The sequence below is a fragment of the Macrosteles quadrilineatus genome, unplaced genomic scaffold (assembly GCF_028750875.1).
Source record: "Macrosteles quadrilineatus isolate MER2022 unplaced genomic scaffold, UCM_ALF_1.0 Scaffold_1__1_contigs__length_201487025, whole genome shotgun sequence".
Taxonomy (NCBI): Eukaryota; Metazoa; Arthropoda; class Insecta; order Hemiptera; family Cicadellidae; genus Macrosteles; species Macrosteles quadrilineatus.
Genome location: NW_026542594.1, coordinates 55,103,885 through 55,126,201, shown reverse-complemented (window position 1 = coordinate 55,126,201; position 22,317 = coordinate 55,103,885). Strand labels below are relative to the sequence as shown.

Below are 22,317 nucleotides of genomic sequence, written 5' to 3'. Positions count from 1 at the left end.
ACTGCCAATCTGTCAATGGCTGCATGGAGACGTTTGTTTGGGAAGCAATAAATTTATGTTTATAAAAGTCAGAATAGAAACACTATAAAGGCAAAACAATAGAAGGGAGGGAGGGGTTAAGCAATGACCTCGAAATGAGCGGAATAGCAACATTGAGTAGGGGGTTGGGGGGAAGGGAAGGGTGAGACCTTTGAGCTATATTTGGACTAGACTTTCACCACTTCCCATATGGCTGGGTACGGGGATTACAATAGCAGGTTTTTTCCATACCTGGTTTGACTTTTGTCTTTTTGTGTAGGAGATTTGAATAATCAAAAATATAATTTGAATTGACTACAATTATTTAGCATTGATAATACGATTTGCAAGGGGCCAGGAGGGAATAGACCAAATCACTAAAATTAATAGAATAACACACAAATTAAACAAGAAATTAAATATAGAACACGATGATTTAACACTGTCACTCAATTTTGTTGTCTAGAAGGGTCGGTGAACTAATCAATAAATAGCCAAAACCAGTTTCCTCCCCCTCTTGCTGTCTCACCACCACCCCTCCCCCCCTAAGCGGGAGGCCCAACACTTTGTCCTTGAAACACCCTAGCCTCTGAAACAATAAACCCTTACACCCGCGTTGCTGTTTTGACAACAGGTTTATGAATGTGTTCACTATTTTTCATTTTCCAGAATTAACTATCAATTTTGTTCAAAGGTTTATTGCGGATATTTTCCATCACGACTAACTAATCAACTATCAATTATTATTATTTGCAAGTTACAAATAGGAAACTACATGACATTATGGTATTCAATGACCCATGTAGGCCTATTATCAAATATTAATAAATCATTACTTATTTTGATAATAAAAAGCATTCATTATATATATATAATCATCAAAGTAACTGTGATAAATAACCTATTTTATTTATACAAAATAAAATAGGTACAAAATTGTGTGGCCAGTCAAACCTCATAAACAAACATTTTATTTTATAAAATACAGATGGTAAATAGGTGTTGGTTTAAAGGAAATAAAATACAAAACAGATTAATTAATTATTTTGATAAACGATGGAAGGTTATGGGATTGATTGAACTCAAATAACCGCAGGGAAACTTATAAGTAGAAAAGTCGTCAACCATAATCTGTTTAATCAGTACATCATTAGAGAGAGAGGGGGTAGAGAGAGAGATATCAGATAGGGGCGTTTGATAGGGAATCTGAAAAAGTAAACAAACAAGGAACAACGATGCGACAATACTCGTTTATAGCCTTATTGTCTCGCCCACTACATTTGCACATGTGACCACTTTTTGTTTCTTCCTTATCTTTCATCCATCCCAAAATGGAATTCCTGAAATAGTTTGTTGGTATAATCTCCCCTCCCACACAAGGCGCAGTGCTCAGTGCGCACTGTAGGTTGTCACGGCAACCGTGTGTCGTCATAGCGACTAGCCAATCACGCACTCGCACTGCGTTGTAGATTACGATACGAATAGCTGTGTTAGAAAGACAACGCGATAGTTGGTAGTTTGTCTCTTTCGTATCTCCTCAAAATTACGATCGATAATCAGATAATCATTGCGCAACGTAGAATTGTGATAACTTTGTTTTCAATAACGGCACATATTAAGTGTTTTTATATGGACACAGTTAGTCTTTGACATTGCCTAGCTATATGAATTATTTTATTTAAAAAACCCGCCCTTGAAAAAAGAAAAAAAACTTATCTGTATTTGGATCCGAAGATCCGGTACCGACATTTTCTTGGATCTGCCCATCACTACTAAAGAGCGTTGTGTACCTGACTAGCCCAAGAAATCTTATTGAGCTCAAGATTCAGATCGAAGAACACGTCCGTCGCCAACATCCCAGAGGACACATTACGTCACACAATGCTAAGTCTTCAAAATCGATTGAACGAATAGGCCCAAAAGACAACACTTAACTGATGTGACTTTAAAAATGTGATTTTTTACTTTATTCCTATTTCCAACATTTCTTATGTATTTTCCACACTTGACCAACACATTTTCACCATTAAAGATTTTTTTGTACAATTTTCTTGGTTTATTATGATTATTTCAAAATTTCCCGTTTCTCTGCGCCACCCTGTATCAGATAAAAACCGCATTAATAGGTCAATGTTTACAAGTTTGTGCGGGGAAAATTACCATCCGGATTTGTAAATCATTTTGATAGAACTCAGAATATGTTCTTACAGTTTGATTCTGTACACCTATTTAATTAAACACAAGAGGTTCTACCCGCGGATTCACGGGTGTACAGAAGCCACCATTAAATTAATTTAATCAACTTTGACTTTATATTTCATTTAAAGGGCCCAAGTGAAAAAAAATCATCTGAAAGGATGTTAAAAGCAATGGAACTTTAATACCTTTTACGTCCTAAGGTGGCCGAGGTGGGTACGGTTGTACCTGAACTTGCCACTCTCTTTCATGACGACTTTATTACTTTAATACTTAATGTAATACTTTTCAATGAAATGGCAACCGGTTAAAGATCGGTGACAACCTCTTGGAACGAACAACATACATGGTGTGTTAATCTCATATTCATCATGTTTCGAACACCTTTAATCACTCACTTGTGTCAAACAGCTACAAATAGCTTCACTGTCCATTCACCGCACCTCTTTTAAGATCATAAAAGTAAATAATAAAATAACTAAACAAAAATGTAAACAAACAAACTATATTGTCAATTGCATTGGCCAGCTGTTGTTCACTAAATTAATCGAATAACGTTAACTTCCAAAACATGCAAGGCGTAGCCCTTTGGAAATTAGCCTGTGGGACAGAGCCCTTCGGGAATTCGTCCATATCAATACTTTTCGGCATATCTACACACTCTACGCTTCATTTTGATATGCCATATGCCTATATTTTTATCTGGTAAATGGCCTTAACCGTTTACATAAAATTTGATTGTATCACTTTAATAATATAATAGATATCAACTTGTTTTTAAATCGAGCGATCGATTTATAACAGACTTTCCACTTACTAGACCTTAATAATCATGTTTAAATATATACTGCAAGTGTTTCTGATTTCCTTACTTCACTGGAGAGACAACATGTTTAAGTTTATGTGCTAGATCGTACAATAAAAAAGGTTCAGCTGCTCTAAAGAAATATCAATTTAGGCATTAGAATAAAAATATTGATGGTACTACAGTAGAGTCCCGCAAACTCGGCACTCGATAACCCGGCAGTCTGGATAACTCGGCCATCACATGTCTCAGAAAATTAGTGATTTTTTGAGTCCGAGTTAAACATGGACTCAAGCCAACTCAAGTCAAATCATTCGCAACTCGTACCAAGGATTTGTTGTACTGTATCTGATGACTTAATACTGACTTGTAATATAAATATAAATAACAAAGGCGGTTAAAAAGCTTAAAAATTTTATTGTTCTCATTTTTAACCCTAGTTCCCAATAACCCGGCATTTCACAACTCGGCACCCTTTGTAAAGAAAAACTGTTCATTTGGTTGCTAAATAAAGCTGACGATTATTACAATATTCACTTTATTATAAAACTACATTTTTATCTTGTAGACCTACAACGGACATTGTGAAGATGTTACATAACTCTTAATTGACAAAAAAGCATGACCCCAAAGTTATTCTTATTAAAACGTTTTTATTAGCTCGCTTTCTTTTCCGGTACAAATTTTGAAATCAATTTTATACAAAGTTCCCGATGAGCTAGAGACTTGAAACTTGAAACATAGCTCACAAATGGATGACAATGCTATATTATATCATTTAATTTTCATATTTCCCTTGGGCTACGCCCCATTGGCTTGTTTTTATTAACTCGCATTCTTGCAAATTTTTATACTTCCCGATGAGCTAGAGACTTGAAACTTGAAACGTAGCTCACAAATGGATGACAATGCAATATTATATAATTTAATTTTCAAATTTCATTTGGGCTACGCCCCATGGGCTTGTTTTTATTAGCTCGCTAGTCTTTTCCTACAAATTTTGATATCAATTTTAAACTAAGTTCCCGATGAGCTAGAGACTTGAAATTTGAAACATAACTCACAAATGGATGACAATACAATGTTATATAATTTAATTTTCATATTTCCCTTGAGCTACATCCCATGGGCTTCCAAATTTTCCATGTTTACATTTTGAAAGAATGTAAATATACGAAACGGCACACGGAAGATTTCTCAGGTGCCGTTTGACGTCACTAACTGCTGACGTCACTTTAAGGGAACACCAATACCGCAACGATACGGCATTGAGTCGTCGGCCTCTGTGGTGTAGTGGCTAGCGTGGCGGGCTGACAATCCGAATGTACCGGGTTCGAATCCCTCTGGCAGCACTAACTTTTTGTCAACATTTTTTTTTTCCATATCAGCAAGTTTGGTTGGTTTGGTTAGGTTATGACAGTTTAATTTTATAATTAAAAATTAAATTAAATCAAATTAAATTTAAAATTATAAAATTGAATTTTAGGCATTTATAATTTTATTTTATGAACAAAACTATTTTTTAGATTAGTAAACCTTCATTAGATTTTTTCATTATCAGCACGTTTGGTTAGTTTGGTTAGGTTATGACAGTTTAATTTAATAATAGAAAAATTATAAAATTGTCTGTTTCTTCAGACGCAGCAGTTAGTGACGTCAAACGGCACCTGAGAAATCTTCCGTGTGCCCCACCGTGTAAATATATCAATTAATTTCAGTCAGCTGTAAATACTTAAATTTGACAGTTCGAAGAGCAGAGGTTAAGAGGTACACGTTATGCTACCAAGAGATTCTTTATACTGTACAAACATTTAAAAATAAAGATAAAGAATCTGATTGCTGATATAAAGGCGTTTGTTAATAATGTCATTTGTTATTTATTTAGTATTCTATAAAGTAAACAATAAATTAAATTGATTGATATATTTATAGTTAGTAGATAGGCCATACATTCAATCTAATAAGCTTTCCACACAGTTAGGTTAGGTTTGTCCAAAAAACGACCTAGGTAAGACACAGAAAAGCAAATATCTGGTCTTGAGATCATAGCCAGGTAGTTCAAACTGCCAATTAACTCTCTATAAGGTACATTGGTTATAACCTCCTCTTTAGGGTTAAATTGTAGATTACTCTCCATAGGCGTACTTTTACCTTTGCAGTTTTCCATGTTGAAACGTTTAAGAATCTTCTCAATTAGTTTGTCTTGATTTATTTTTACTCAATCTTCAGTTTTGAGTCACTTTGGTTCCCAGAAAATGTTCCAGATTACCAAGATCTTTAGCAATAAACTTATTTTTCAGTTTCTTCACTAAAATTTCGACTTAACTTTCTTCATCAGTTGTCAAACAGTCATCTACAAAAAGTGTTAACCAAACATCTTCATTAGAGTACAAACATACATCATGTTTTGATCGTTGAAGTCCATTCTGTTTTGAAAAACTGTCGAAAGATTCGTTCCAGCAATGAGGTGATTCCTTTAGACCATATTAAGGTTTATTAAGCTTCAAAACTTTGTCTTTTTCATTAACACCTTCATTAACACCGGTAGGCATCTTTGCAACCGGGGCGTAAAGTTCATTTGAGTAGCTAGTTTCTTGAAATCCCTTAGCGACAAGCCTCGCTTTTTTAACTCCATCTGATTTTTTTGTCCAAAAAACCCATTTAGTTTCAATGGCTTTCTTATTTTCTGGTAGATCTGCAACTGTCCATGTTTCAAATTTTCTATGTGCTTCGAGCTCTGTTTCAATAGCCTTTTTCCATTCAATCCCAGCTTGTATAGCTTGTTTATATGTTACTGGATCTTTATCACATGTATGTAAGTAGGCAATAGACTGTGTATACTTCGTAATCTTCAAAGCGCTTTGGCATTTTAACTGGTCTTTTGCTACAAGTTGGAGATGGTATTTTCTGTATAGTAGTAGGTCTAGGTGATAGCACACTTTTGTCTACTGTATCTTCATCTTCTGAACTGTCATAGATCGGTTCTGGATTATCATTGTCTTCTTCTTCGTTCTCCACTATCAAAGGTCTATTTAATTTAAATACATAATCACTTTCATCAAATCTTACGTCTCTGGATATCACAATTTCATTAATTTCAGGATTCCATAACCTATGTCCTGCCCCTGCATAGCCTACCATTCTCATTGCTGTGGCTCTAGGCTCAACTTTGCTTGCTTTGGGTAGTCTATATACCCAAGCCTTACTGCCGAACACAGAAAGTTTTTCAAGGTTAAGGTGGTCAAGATAAATTTCTGCTGGTACTTTTCCATCAATTGCTCGAGTAGGAGATCTATTTAGTTGGAATACAGCACACCGTATCGCTTCTCCCCATAAGTGCTTAGGTAGAGTTGTGTCCACGAACATAGTTCTCACTTTGTCAAGCAAAGTACGATTCATGCGCTCTGTTACACCACATTGTTGTGGGGTGTATGTTGCGGTTAATTCATGCCTAATGCCATGTTTAGTACAGTATTCTTTAAATGAATTTGAAGTCAAGTCTTTCCCGTTATCAGTTCTTACTTTTGAAACTACTATATAAACTTAGTGAAATGAGAAAAATCATCAATCACTGATTTATTTATTTATTTATTTCCAACGGACATCTCCATTTTACAGGTATACAAATCAAAACTTTACAACTCAGGATGGCTTAATTGATAATAACAAATTTTGTGCTGATAAATAGTACTTCTCTTCATTTTGGGTTGGTTCCTTGACTGGAGAAGTGGAATAGTTGTGTGGTGGTACGAGGATAACCAGTAAATAATAAAAAAAAAGGAATGGGAAACTCACACTTGACACACAATTTGCACGGACACACACCATCAGTACATAATAGAAATTGTGGAATGCTATTTTATGATGTACATTTTAAGTACGTGCAACTGGGAAAATTTTAAACAGATGATTTAATGGCTAGGTTCGGACAATATTAGCAGATAAGTTGTGCTAATATCGGGGTAGCGGATTTCTACCCCCGGATATTTACCCCCATGAAAAAACGCCTACGTCATTTTGACGTCACGAGGGGCGGGGCTTATACACGTTCGAGAAACAGCCCGCGACTGGAAATCTACCTCCGGACATCTACCCCCGGAAATCTACCCCCATTGGTCAGCTCTGCCGCGTATCGGCCAATATTCATTGTGTTGTATAATTGATTTTATAAATTGCTTTACCTTCTTATATCCAGTAGTAAACATGCGATATGTCGATGTCTGTTTTAACATTATCCATATTTATAATTCAATAAGTTGTAACAGTCCTTTTCAACCCGACCTACTTCACTGATTTTTACGATTGAGGTGTCTTTTAAAAGCTTAAGATCTAGCGCAGCACAAAATGGTAATTAAAAGGATATTTCGATTATGGCTTCAAAATGTTGACCCCTAAGCCTTTGATTTATTCCTAGAAGGTGCTTCCAATGGTTGACCAACTTTTACACTATACAGTAACAGTTTAAAAGTGAAATGTGAGGAGTACTCATCAGATCAATTTTTAAGTCAGGTTGTGAAAACATGAATGATCGTCTGCAACTGTAAACAGGAGATGAAAAAGTTATGAAAATAATATAATATTGCGCACTTTTCACATGGTCAAGTGTTACATCGTACTGAACCATTGTTTTTACACACATTTCTTAAAGGATAAAGTGAATAAACTGTGGTGACCTTCCGGTTTATTCAATGTAGGCCTAGTAGGAATAAAAACTCAGTTGTAAACTGTTAAATTGAGAAAGAGGATCAATAAAAGTCAGGTGTATAATGGTAAATTTTTCATATCATCTAGTAAAAAAAATAGTTTCTAAGATTTAAATGCGTACTAAGAAAGGATTTAAAGTATTTTCTCTTAAATACCTAAAATAAGACAATTCAGTTGTAAACTGTTAAATTGAGAAAGAGGATCAATAAAAAGTCAGGTGTATAATGGTAAATTTTTCATATCACCTAGTAGTAAAAAAATTTAGTTTCTAAGATTTTAGATGCGTAGCCATACTATAAAGGATTTTAAAGTATTTTCTCTTAAATACCTAAAATAAGACAATTATTCAAATTCAAAATAATGGCCACATTCAATTTTTTAAGCATAGCCTAACATCTTTTAATATATATATATATATATATATATATATATATATACGCCTAAATACCCCCATTGCAGCACATTCGCATATTCAGAGCATGTATAAAGTCTTATTGGAAAATCCTGCCTTAAAACAAAACTTGTCAACTTATGTCCATAAATAAGTGTTCAAAAGATTCATTCATAAGAATACCAAATAGGAAGTGAATAAGCAGGTTTCCTGTTAGTAAAATGTTAAAATGAGGCATTTTAAGGTAGTATACAGAACAGAATTAGGTTAAACCCGTCGACACTGACGGTTACTTTCAAGGCTTATGCTAATTCATTTTATAACTGCGATAAATAGATTGAAGTAATACAAATTTTGAGCATTTAGCTCTTTTGATGAGTAATAAGTGTAAAAGCAATAATGACTATTGCGTTAGTTACAAAATATGGTTGATCATTCAATGAATAAAATATTTCCCATACCGTACGTCATAACAGTTATTATTACAATGTTAACTGGTTTCTCTTCTTTTGGAAGAACCTTTAAATAGTATTAAAATCGTATTGGTCAATCTTTTGTGATAAACACTTCCGATCCGCGCTCATGCATGCGCTGTTAGCTGTTACTGTATGTGAAAGTTTGTCAACCATTTAAATCACTGTCTGGAAATGAATCAAATGCTTAAGGGTCACACTTTTGAAGCCCTTTATCAACATATGGTTTTAAACACCATTTTGCGTTGAGCTGAATCTTAAGATTTAAAATTAGACCTCAATCATAAATATCAGTGAAGTAGTTCGGGTGAAAAAGGGCTGTTACAACTTATTTTATTAGGAAGATAGATAATGTTAAACAAGGCAATGACATATCACATGCTTAATACTAGATATTAGAGGGTAATGATTTACCGAAGAGACGTTGATTTACATAAAACAATTAATAAAATCAATTACAACAATGAATATTGGCCGATACGTGGCAGAGCTGACCACTGGGGGTAGATGTCCGGGGGTAGATGTCCGGGGGTAGATGTCCGGGGGTAGATGTCTGGGGGTAGATGTCCGGGGGTAGATTTCCAGTCGCGGGCTGTTTCTCGACCATGTATAAGCCCCGCCCCTCGTGACGTCAAAATGACGTAGGCGTTTTTTCATGGGGGTAAATATCCGGGGGTAGAAATCCGGCGACCCCTAATATCTCCATCCTGCTAAAAATTTGGAGGTTTTTATAATAATAATTAAAGATAAGGGGGTTTTAATGTTGAAGAAACTGAGGGACCAGAAGGGGAACAAACCTTGTGTTGGACAGTGTTGATATTTCTGACAATGATGTTGTTGGAATTACTTACATAGGAGGGTTACCAGTAAATTATTAAAACAGTTTTAATGTAACTGTTGTAAATCTAAATTTGTGTTAAGTGATAAGCAAATACTCTCCTCAATTCACAGTCACTTTCTTATTATTTTACCGTGATAGATGGTTGAAATTTACAATATCCTTCTAAGCGTATTATAAGTGCATTGATTACTGGTTTAAAGGTATTTTTTAAGGTTATAATTGGTGAAATAAATGGAAATGCGGCCCTTAAGATGTAAAAGTCTGAGAAAAGTTCTCATGTCAGTATTGTATTATGTTCTCGACGGCACAAATCTTGAGGTGTGCCTTCTTGTGGTAAAGATCTAAAGCTATTGTTTAAAAAATGCTTATCTACATTCTATAATATTTTATTAAATAATTATAGTAAAATGGGGAAATAACGGATAATTGAGGAAGGAAAGAAACGTACAAAAAAGCTAAAGCTAGATAAGCCTACTTACAATATAAAACACTGTTTGGTACATGTGTTTTTAATACTGTAACATAAAAAGAATTTGTACTACTGCAGTTAGTTCCCACCATGATTTTAACCATTCAAATGAAGTCGTAATGTAATGCAATTTTGTAGTAATGTTCTATGTTAGTGAAGTGTAGTGATTAGCTAGTTTGTTACACTAAAAGAATTGTTTGTGCAGCGTTAGACATTTATCAGTTAGGCTGCTATTTCTTTCGAGCAGACGTTTTTATATAATTGTTTTCATTATCGGATATGTCCTACTATTTATTAAACTGCTATGCTATCGTATGGTTAAATATACAAAATGAGGAATGAAAAAATACTAGGACATATCCGATAATGAAAACAATTATATAAAAACGTCTGCTCGAAAGAAATAGCAGCCTAACTGATAAATGTCTAACGCTGCACAAACAATTCTTTTAGTGTAACAAACTAGCTAATCACTACACTTCACTAACATAGAACATTACTACAAAATTGCATTACATTACGACTTCATTTGAATGGTTAAAATCATGGTGGGAACTAACTGCAGTAGTACAAACGTATAAGCACCTGTGTGTGTAGCGGCCGCGGGACCGCCTACAGTTGTGACGTCACACAAGTAGCAGCACGGCCTGTATGCTAGTGCGGCCTTGACTGAATCCTATATTTAAAAGAAAGTGTTAAAAAATAATAACTCATCTAAGAAAAAAAAATATATTTTTGATTTTCACAAAAACTTGCCCGATTTCACTATATAGTTTCTTGTAAAATTTATACTTGACAATAGAATACTGTTAGTCAGAGAGAATGGGCACCCTGAAATTAAAATATTGTACTTAGGCCTACAAAAACCAATATTCATACAAAACTTGATTTCATTATAGTTTTAGTTCCATTGAAGTAAAGTTTTGAAAAATTTCATTCTTATGCAGAGGCAATAATTCAAACAGCTGTCCTGTCCCATTATTATAAATCTAACTTACCTAATAAAAGAGTACCAGGTAGTTGAAAGAACAAAGAAAGATCACAACACATGAAACTTGATATTTTGCCCCTACAGGCTCATGAGAAAAAATTATGAGAAATAAACTGAACAAAAATTGTTTAAAATTAACAACTTTTTTAAAATTAGCAGTGGTCAAATTCACTAACAAGGTGTTTCATCTGACAAAGATTTATCTTTATATTACCACACATCTTCTTTATATATAGAGATTTGTCGATTATCGATACCACCATTAGTATTGGTATCAATACTTATTTTATACATTGGTTTTGGTATCGATAATCGATCGTCAAGAGTCGATAATATTAGCAATACCCGACACGCCTGCAAAAGTCCTGTAATTTTAAAAATTTGCGCTTTTGCCCCGATTAACTTAGTTTAACAAATTTCCTAAGCTATTTTTGTTTCCAAGGTTAGTAACCTATGTTAAATTTATTGGTTTAGCATTGAATCATTTCAACATATAGGCCTATATTTAACACTTCTGGCATGGTATATATTGTTTTGATTTGAATGTGTTTGGTTGGTTGTTAAAGTGTTTTTGTAGGCCTACTAATAATAGGGCTGAGTTTTATTTTCTTAATCCCTTAAAATTATCAGTTTAAAAAATTGAAATAGGGATATTTTGTTTAAAAAATTGAATACAATTAAGTTAAAAATTTGCGCTTTTGCCCCGATTAACTTAGTTTAACAAATTTCCTAAGCCATTTTTGTTATCGATAATCGATCGTCAAGAGTCGATGAAAATTTAAAATATTTTTCACTACAAAGGCAAAATGTAATTCTACGAAATGCTGACCCTAAATCAAAACATAGCAACTGGTTATCCTGTGTACCATTGAAGAAATTAAATTTAGACATGTCACCCCAAGAATTTAGGGATTCCCTGGCACTGAGATATGGTCGGACACCGATCCATTTACCAACCAAATGTGATGGCTGTGGGAAAGAATTTAACACAGACCATGCCCTTACATGTCCTATAGGTGGCCTTATTATCAAACGACACAATGAAATTAGAGATGCTTTAGGAAACATTATGGAACAGGCATGGGGGAATTGTATCAAAGAGCCCCTTATAGCAGAGAATAGAAATGCAAACGGGCCTGCAATTAAAGCTGACTTGGCATGTAGAGGGGTATGGGAGACACAGAGGGAGGCATTATTTGATATCCGTGTCGTAGACACCGATGCTCCCTCATATGCTTCCAAACCTCATGACAATGTCATACAAAATGCAGAAGAAGAAAAGAAAAGAAAGTATATTTCAGCCTGTGAGAGCCGGAATGCCTCTTTCACTCCTTTTTTATAACATCAGTCTGCGGAATCCTAGGCAAAGATTTTCAAACACTAATAAGAGCACTAGCTGAGAGATTGTCAGAAAAATGGGTTAAGCCTTACAGCCTGGTAGTTAATTGGATCAGAACGAGACTGACTTGCTCAATTTTAAGGGCAACAAGTATGTGCCTGAGAAGATCTCGAAAAAAATGGAGATCTGCTCGAGAATTCGAAGATGGAGCAGGCATCCAACATATTTATTGAAAGAATCAAAATTTTTAGCAATATCTGTAAATTTAGATTTATTTGTAATTATCTTGTAATTATCTATATTAAATTATCTTACTATATAAAAAAAAAAAAAAAATTAAGTAACCTAATTTAAAATGTGGTACCGGATATGAGAACCGATTTTGGTTAGAAACTGGTACCAACATTTAAAAAGTGGTACCGACCCATCACTATTAATGTTATTAATAATTAACCTCAGATAAGGAAAGGTTGGTTTTAAGGCAGTGTAATAATACATAATTTATTTGATCCAGTCTTTATTAAGCTTCCATTCTGTCATCTGCTTGAAGATGGTTGAGAAATGGTGTTGATGTTTGCATCACTCTATCAGCTGATGATAGTGACGACAACTTAACCAACTAACACTGAAATCATCATCTTATAGACTACTATTGATAATATTTAACAAAAATGTGCCCTTTCAAATAGCCTTAAGTGAAAAATAATCATCATGGTTGACAATTTGAATTTTGTAATTGAGTAAATAAAAATATAACCAATTAACTTGGTACTGAAGGTATTGGTACCGACATGTCGCCGTAGATTCTCTAACTATGGAACCAACATTTGACGTTAACACATTCGCTGTTGGTGGCTCGGATTCGGGACACACGTAGCGTCCTGCGCATGCGCATGTCCCGGGTCCGAGCCATCCAACCTTGTTAAACAAAAGCAGCCAGTATGAGTCTAGTGTTTGACGGAGAACGTTACTACTTGCTGAGCATGGTCTGTAAATACAATAGAAATCTGTTTTTGCCGCCGCTCCTTCGTTCGGGCGCGCTCAAATTTTTTGCGGATTTTTAAGTTCGCGCTTGCCTTTATGTTAGTTTGCGCTTGTGTTTAGTCGTGTTTGGACTTTTTTATGTACATTTAAATGTTTGTTTCTTAGACTAAACTTTGGAAATTTGTAAATTGTTTCTTAGATTGGTAGTAAATTTCCCCGTAAAATCCCCATCTGGCAATCTCAAAAATCTACTTTTTGTCCCGTCTTTTTCCCTCCATTTGGCAATACAATTCCAATGGGACCGGCTACGTTCCAAGCAGTGCTGTTATCTCTGGGTGTTTAGCGAACTATGTCGACTCTCGTTGTAAAGCAGGACATCACCGCACGTTATTTGCAATTCGTCAGACCAAAATTGGAAAGCCAATTACACGCGGCAATCGGGCTTGTTCGACGCTGAGGGCTGCGCCGCACTGGGGATATGCCCGCCATTTGACGTGCCGCAGCGAATGTGTTAAGTACCGACCCAGCACTAATTGGTATCGAGCATTGAGAATGGATTATTCAAAATCGGTATGGGACTCAATAAACGTTGGTCTTGATACATCTTTTCTTATAGATTAATCATCTTTACGGATCAGCAAAAGCCAATTTTTGGGTTTGATTTGTCTAGTTGTTAAAGTTTTTGTTTACTACGTGTTCCAAGTTGTTTTAACCATCTTTTAAACTGTTTTAACTCAACTTAACAATTTGTAAACTTCTGCTTGTACTCTTTTATTATGACCAAGGAGAAATGAACAAATTATAAAATATTCCCTAAAATGTGAAAGAAAATTTAGCTGGCATATGCACAATCAAACGCAGCCAACATGAAACCTACATCAAAACATGCTTCAGACTTTAGGATAAGTACAGTAATCTACTTGCAATATTCTGAGTCAATGACTTGATTGTGATGTTCAGAGGAGACAAGTCCTTCATCAGATGGAGAGCGTACAAGTAGAAGAAGAAGTTCCAAGGCAGCCACTGCCAAGATATCTCAGTTCGCCAAGCAACTGCGTACAAACTCTTGGGAAGGTAATTCTATGATTAAATTTTCTTTGTCTTATGAATATTTCTGTTACAGGTGTAACCTTTTACAATAAAGTAGGGATGGGCCGATTCCGATTCTCGATACCTCGATACCTTCGATACCATTGGTAGCGAAGAATTGCCGATACTCAATACTTCGCTTCATTGTACTCGATACTAGGGGTGGGCGAGTAGTGATTTTTCAATTTGAGTCGAATAATTTGAGTAAAAACTCGAGTATCTAGTCGAGTCAAGTAGTTGCGCGTTAAGTAGTCCTAAGCCCAGGGTTTAACCCTTCACGGATGGGTGACGGATATATCCGCCTAATTCTTTGGCGATAAAGGACGGGTGGCGGATATATCCGCTTATGGTTTTTGATGTTCCGGATGGGAAGCGAATATATCCGCCTTTTCTGCAGACAGACTGGCAGGTGCTTGAGCAGTAACCAGATGTTTCACGGTACCAAGGCGCCACTTTCCTGCTCTCTCCATGGGTGCGCTCTCTCCCGCACTCCCCCCTCTCTCCGCGCCTCCCCCTCTCCCGCGCACCACCCACCTCTCCTACGCTCCCCCCTCGACTTTTCGTGCTCAACACTACGCTGTCTACATATTGTTCTTTATTTATTGCCTAACGTTGTCATGGTCATATCTTCAAAGACGGGTGACGGATATCCGCTGCTTTTCTACTTATCCGCGGACGGGTAGCGGATATATCCGCATAGTTAAAAACGAGTAAAAAATTATTTTGACAGTATGAAGTGTTCCATTGTGTTTATTTTATGTATACTTGTATAACAAAACACAAATAAGGAAATTTAATTTTTATTTTTTCCTTTAATCTTTCCCCGTTCTATGTCACGATTTCGCCCGTCCGGGAAGGGTTAAGCTGCGGTAGCATTTTTACCTCATTGCTATTAAAAACTCTAAAATGCCAGCCTACATTGTTTTTGCAGGCTATAGCAAATTAGCTATAAATATAATTGAAGAATGTTAAAACATGTACCTAATATAATGGAATTTTTAAATGCTTAAAGAATAGTATTTTTGCCACAGTTGTCTGAGAGTTTGTAGCATTTTGCAGAAAAAAATTTCAAACAAAATCGTAGTAAGCCTATTATCTTTAAATAAAATCCCACATGAAATTATTAATTTAAAATTAAAACACATATCACTGCAGCCGGTGTAGCCTATTGGCCTTTAATCACCACTTTCTAGGTTAAGCTACAAAATCAACTTTAAACTGTAGTTGTCATGTTTCTGCCACCAGATTAAAATTGCAAGTTTCAAATTCACTTCAAAGTAAAAACATTCAAAACTGACGTTTACATTTCACTGCATTCGATTATTCCATTATGTTTTGTTGTTGCAACATCTGTCTCTCTCACTCTCTCTAGGCTCTCTCCCCCCCTCTCTCTCTTTCTCTCTCTCTCTCTCTCTCTCTCTCTCTCTCTCTCTCTCTCTCTCTCTCTCTCTCTCTCTCTCTCTCAGTTGTTTCTAGTCCTAGTTGGTCTGCTGACTGACTGCTCATTTTGCTTCATCTGCTTTGTTTTCCCCATTAGACAGCTGTTTTGCAGGGCTGACGTTGCCATATTTATCATTACACCATTATGCCACTACCACAGTTGTACAAAAATTATTGTCCATCTGGCAACACCGCGATTGAAGTTTCAACTGAAGTGTAACCCATCTTTCTGCCAAGACCCAATGAGATTGTATCATTCGATTACGATGCGTCGATGTTCCTTGGAGTAACATATCGGTTTCTAAAACTAAAAACCAATACCGATTAAAATGAAAAAAAAATAATGCAATAATAGCTCATTTTGATTGGCAGTTCAAACTAAATCTATCACTGTACCGGTACCTACTTTATATTCAAGAATCATCTGCCTATAATTTACTAATCACGAGACTCCCTTGTTGACTATCGACTAATGTAACTCGATAGATTCATTCAATGCTTTATTTTGTTTAACTTACCGTATCGTTATCGAGACGTATTGTTTGACTGTTGTAGGAAAATGAAAGTAGTGGTAGTCAGTAAACCTCTTGCTAGCTCTGCCGAATGACGATGATTGTTTGTTGAACATTTTGTTTACGCTGAACTAGCCTATATATGAAATTAGATAGTTGTTTTTTGTAGGAATGGGGATTAAGACATCAACACAAAAACAATTATCATTAATACTTTTTCTTGCAATGGTCTTACTTATTTCCTAAAATCAATGACAAAATCATAGAGTAAATAAAATAACCTCATAATTCTATAGAATATTTTTATATCAATCCAGCTGTTAGTTAAAACAAATTATATTGCACTAAAATAAACAGAAGATACAAAAGGATTCTTACTAAGGAATTTTATCTAGGTTTTTACTATGTATATTTAATTAATCTGTCATTCTCTTATCGAAGAATTGAATGTATCAATGATTATGGCATTACACATACTATAAATAAGTCAACTCTACTTATGTCTTTTTATTTTTATCCAAATCCAGAATTTGTGTCACAAAACGCTTCAAATGTTTACAGCTGAAAACATTGTTGCGTTGTTGTTGTGTGTGTTTGTTTGTTTGTGTTAAGCAATTTATATCATACCAAAATCTAGTTTAGAATGTTAGCGTCGGCTGCTAGATAAAAAAAATTCAAACTTAATTTCTAAAAAACTGGAATCCAAAACTAAAATAATGGCTTCAACATTTCCTAGTTCTCAAAATTATCTTTCTCTCAACACAAAAATCATGAAAATCCGTCAAGTGGTTAATAATTAATAAAAAAAACCCCTGTCCGTTTTAATATATATGATTATTTTTTTAACCCTGTTGAGGATATATATATAAATACAATATAGTAAATATTGTTTAGTAACTGAATAAATTACTACCCTATTCACTTTTTTCCACAAAAGATATGTTGTACAGGGATATTATATATTCTGACACATAGATAATATAATTCTTACAATAATTTGTTTTACATTTAAGCGCTTTAGGGACTTATGTCCCTACAAGCCACTAGTTTATTTTTATTTTTGTGAGGGAACAGTCCAAACTCTGGTCTTGTTACTATAATGTCAATGTTTTGTTACTTAGCATAATTAGATTGGTTACTCAGTGAAAAATAGTATCTAAATCGAGAATGACACCTGCTTGGGTGTTCAGTTCAGTTCAGTTCAAAAATCTTTATTCACATAAAACATTTTTTTTTACAAATAATATTCAACCATGTGTTGTAAAACACGTGTGGTTGAAAAACTTAAAACTATATCTTATATTCTATAAACACTGTCTTGAGTAGGTTCATTTTATTTTAACAAGTCACTGTCACTGATCAATTATCTAATTCTCAATTATCTATTTTTATTTTTTCCCTGTAACACTTATGGTTCATCCCTTCACTGGCTATTCACTCTTACATATTATTTTATATTTACAAATCGTTTAACGGTATAGGCTACATTCGATAATTAATTATTTCACTTTGTCTGATTGAGTCGTTTTTTATAAATTCCTTCAATTTTTACTTTTATATAGTTCAATTTTCAAATCCTGCATATTTTTGGTTGTGGGTTCTATCCAGCAATCTTAGATTAGCAGACGAGCACGACATCTTCTCGGCCAACAAGATAATTCATTAATTATTTTTCCTAACATTAAAGATATCGATGAATCATGATCTCATTTCAGGTGATAGGGAGAAGGAAGTAGAAGGACGTCGGCGTTCACGTCGCTCTCTGGAGGCGGAGTTGTTGCAACAAAGCTCCAATACATCGGCATCCAAGGATCTTCCCTTGGACAACGCCACTCTGCAAGAGATCTTGGAGCAGCTGATGCATCATGAGGATGCTTGGCCCTTCCTCAAACCTGTCACAAAGGCTGATGTATGTATACCTATAGGGTGTCTGAAAAAAAGCTGGGATTTTAAACTGCCGTTGCTCGGGGACTATTAAAGATAACTAGGTTGCTCGGGGACTACTACATGGAATAACAGTGCATTAAATTCAGATATAAACTATTTTGATACAATACTTTTAGTAACACGCTATTTTTTTATAACCGGAGCAGTATTTATTTATGAATTGTGAAACATTTGCAATTTATTAGGGGTGTGCGATGCATAGTAAATGCATCGAAATTCCGATTTGATTCAGTGGTAGTAAAAAAACTATTTTATTCATGGGGGAATCAGTACCTGGATACGAAAAACGCATGCAGAAAGTCAATGCAATACCCACAATACAGGAGTGTGTTGATGCCTTTGCGAAGCGTTTTTTTAATTAATTTTTGGTACAGTTGAACCTCTTTTATCCAAACCCCTGTTATCCGAACGTCCACTTATCCGAACGCCTCATTGCTGTACTCTATACACAGTACAGTAGTTCTTTATTGTATACTGTATTTATTGATATACGAACCATAATTATTTAAATTGTAATGTACAGTACTGTTTATTCCCTATGTTTACTACTGTATTAAATAAACACTGTATTTTACTTTATAAAGCATTTTTCACTTTCCCTAGCTATTGTTATGTAAAAACAACAATATGTTCTGTAATCCGAACTAATAGTCCGAACTACCCCCGGTCCCAATTAGTTCGGATTAAAGGGGTTCTACTGTGTAAAATATTGCTTTAATTGTTTTTTAATTTGTTTGTAAAAATTTGCAAATTATGAAAAGTTTTGTTAAGTGTAAGCAGATTGAGACATGTTTAACTACTGTAAACATAGCCAAAACAAGTCACTCCAAAATCATTCTAAAAATAACACAAGTCTGAAAAATATTTACTTCATACTTAACTAGCAAGACTGATGTTTTAGACTGATAAATTTAGTATTTTTGTAGGTCTGAAGCTATGTATACCTTTGTAGTTTGTAGGTTTAATTCTATCCTCTCAGTTTATCAATATAAACCAATTGAAAGTTTCAGTATAACTCTTACAAATGTTTTTATTTGTTTACACCAAAACATATCTTTATTTGTAAAATAAATATTATAAAATAAGTAGCCTTAACAATATGATTCTGCAAGAAAAAATTATTAAATAGGCTAGGCAATCAGCTCACTGACATTTCCAGCAATACAGGTTCTTCTTAATATATGATTGAAATAAATATTTTTTCAGTTAAAATGTTCATATATGTCAAGTATGAATAGGTCTAATACCACATCAACAAAAATTTGCATTACACAAAAAATTTGGTAAATTTAGAATTTTAATTATTTTTATTTCAATCCATTGACAATTATGAATAAAAAGCTGTATTGCTTCGAATCAAGTTGCATTGATTCGAATCTAAAATCTTTTGAATCAAATCGTTGCTTCAAATCGAACATTTTTCACTGCTACAACGCAACAATTTTTCACACCCCTATCGCTTAACTTTTGATTCTTCATTCAAAACATTAGAACCACTTGTTAACTCGCTGGATTGACTAGGTTGTCCTTAGATTTCTCAATAAAGTTGATATGTTTATCTAAATTGTAATAAAACACGTTAATTTTCTCAATTTTATCCAACACTACTTTAATGTCAACACTCTCACACTTGCCTAAGTTCAACTTAGCTTGTTTGTGTTATTCAATCATGTCCTACAGGGTGTATACCAACCGGGAGAACCGGGAAATAACCTTGAATTTGAAGGGACCTGGAAAAAACCGGGAAAAAGCCGGGATTTTTATTTTAGCCCCGATAGAAGATTGTAGTCGTCAAATACGTCTTGCCGCGATTGCGGGCGACGACGATGACGTTTTCATGACCGCGGGAGACGACGATGACGTTTCAGTGATCGCGGGATACGACAATGACATCTACACGTCCGCAGGAAATGTTCATGGTTTGCCGCGATTGCGGACGACAACGATGACGATTCCGTGACCGTGGGAGACGACGATGATGTTTACATGGCTGCGGTAAATATTCATGATTTTACCGCGATCGCGTACTTCGACGATTACGTTTCCCTAACCGCTGGAGTCAATGATGATGTCTACACGGCCGTGGAAGATTTTCATGATTTGCCGTGACCGCGAAAGATGACGATGATGATTTCTACACGGCCGCGTGAAATTCTCATGATTTTGCCGCGATAGCGGCCGACGACGATGACGTTTCCGTGACCGCGGGAGACGATGATGACGTTTCAGTGACCGCGGGAGACGACGATGACGTTAACGTGACCGCGGTATCAACGATGATGTATACACTGCCGCGGGAAATATTCATGATTTTGCCGAGATCGCGGACCACGACGATGACGTTTCCGTGACCGTGGACGATGGCGATGACGTTTCCATATCTGCGAGAGGCAATGATGATGTATACACGGCCGCGGAAGATTTTTGTGATTTGCCGTGACCGCGAAAGACGACGATAATGATTTCTACACGGCCGCGTGATATGCTCATGATTTTGCCGTGATTTCGGCCGACGACGATGAGGTTTCCGTGACCGCGGGAAACGACGATGACGTTTCCGTGACCGCGAGATCAACGATGATGTTTACACCGCCACGGGAAATATTCATTATTTTGGCGAGATCGTGGAGGACGACGAAGACGTTTCCGTGACCGCGGGAGTAGACACGGCCGCGGGAAATATTCATGATTTTACCGAGATCGCGGACGATGACGTTTCCGTGACTGCGGGAAGCTATGATGATGTCTACACGGCCGCAGGAAATATTCATGATTTTGCCGAGATCGCGAACAACGACGATGACGTTTACGTGGCCGCGGGATCAACGATGATGTTTACACTGCCGCGGGAAATATTCATGATTTTGCCGAGATCGCGGACGACAACGATGACGTTCCCGTGACCGCGGGAGTCAATGATGGTGTCTACACAGCCTCGGAACATTTTCGTTATTTTGCCGTGATCGCGGTCGATGACGATGACGTTTACGTGACCGCGGGAGTCAATGATGATGTCCACAAGGCCGCGGAAGATTTTCGTGATTTTGCCGCGATCGTGGATGACGATGATTACGTTTCCGTGATCGCGAGAGACGTCGATGATGTATACATACCGCGGGAGACGTCCAGGATTTTTCTATGATAACGTAAGACTGTGATGACGTTTATGTCACTGTGGGAAGCGACCACACGACCGCAGGAAATATATTCAGGATTTCGCCGCCGTTGATAATGTGTTCATAAAAAATGAAGATAATATTCAGGATTTTGCTGCTATCGAGAGAGAAGATGTTTCCGTGGCCTTAAGTAATGATGATAATGAAAATGAATACTATAATAAGGATTATTACTTTTTCAACACTAGCTCACTGGACTTTGAAACAAATTTGATGTAAGTTTATATTGTATACTTCAGCTGCAAGTCTTAAATTGATTATAGTTTAAGTGGAACCAAACAAAGACGCGGGAACCTGGAAAAACTTCGAAAAACCAGGAAAAACCTGGAAAAAACCTGGAATTTCACTTTAATAAAATAGTATACACCCTGTCCTAACTTCATTGCTGCAGCAAGTGCAGAACCAAAACGACTTTTCACATAAGTCTTCAAAATGTACACACTCTTCTCTTGAAATATCACAGCATTTAAGTTGAAACCATCTTCCACAAACGCCCTTAGAATGCATTCCACCCGTACGATTGGTAACTTTGGTTGAACATGCACCACACTTATTGTCCACCTTACTACTGGCCGCCATGTTGCCACTAATTTATTCAAAAACCTTTATTGTATCTATATTGTTTAACCTATCCATCCATTGCAAAATCCTTAAAAACCCCTGGCCTAAGGCCTAAAGCCATCATTACTAAAAGGTTATTAGGAACAATTGTGTTTAGGTTTCTTGAAATCTTAAGGATTTTTATGTTTAGGTGGAGGATTATCACAAGATTATAAAGCATCCGATGGACTTTGGAACTGTGAAACACAAACTGAACATGTTGGAGTACAGCACCAATGGCGAAGTCCTGGCAGATGCTCTTTTAATCTTTGAAAATTGTTATTCATATAACAAAGAAGACACAGAAATCTACCAGTAAGTAAATTTTCTCTGTTAATTTCT

At 35.8% G+C, this 22,317-nt stretch overlaps 1 protein-coding gene across 1 annotated transcript in view; it reads left to right on the top strand.

Moving 5' to 3' along the window:
* The window catches only part of LOC128983124 (bromodomain adjacent to zinc finger domain protein 1A), a 218,572-nt gene that overhangs the window by 178,541 nt on the left and 17,714 nt on the right, over positions 1-22,317 (top strand). The window contains exons 22-24 of the mRNA XM_054402292.1: positions 14,172-14,285; positions 17,968-18,161; positions 22,127-22,290. Coding sequence (XP_054258267.1) covers positions 14,172-14,285; positions 17,968-18,161; positions 22,127-22,290 — 472 coding nt within the window. The remainder of the gene's footprint in view (positions 1-14,171; positions 14,286-17,967; positions 18,162-22,126; positions 22,291-22,317) is intronic.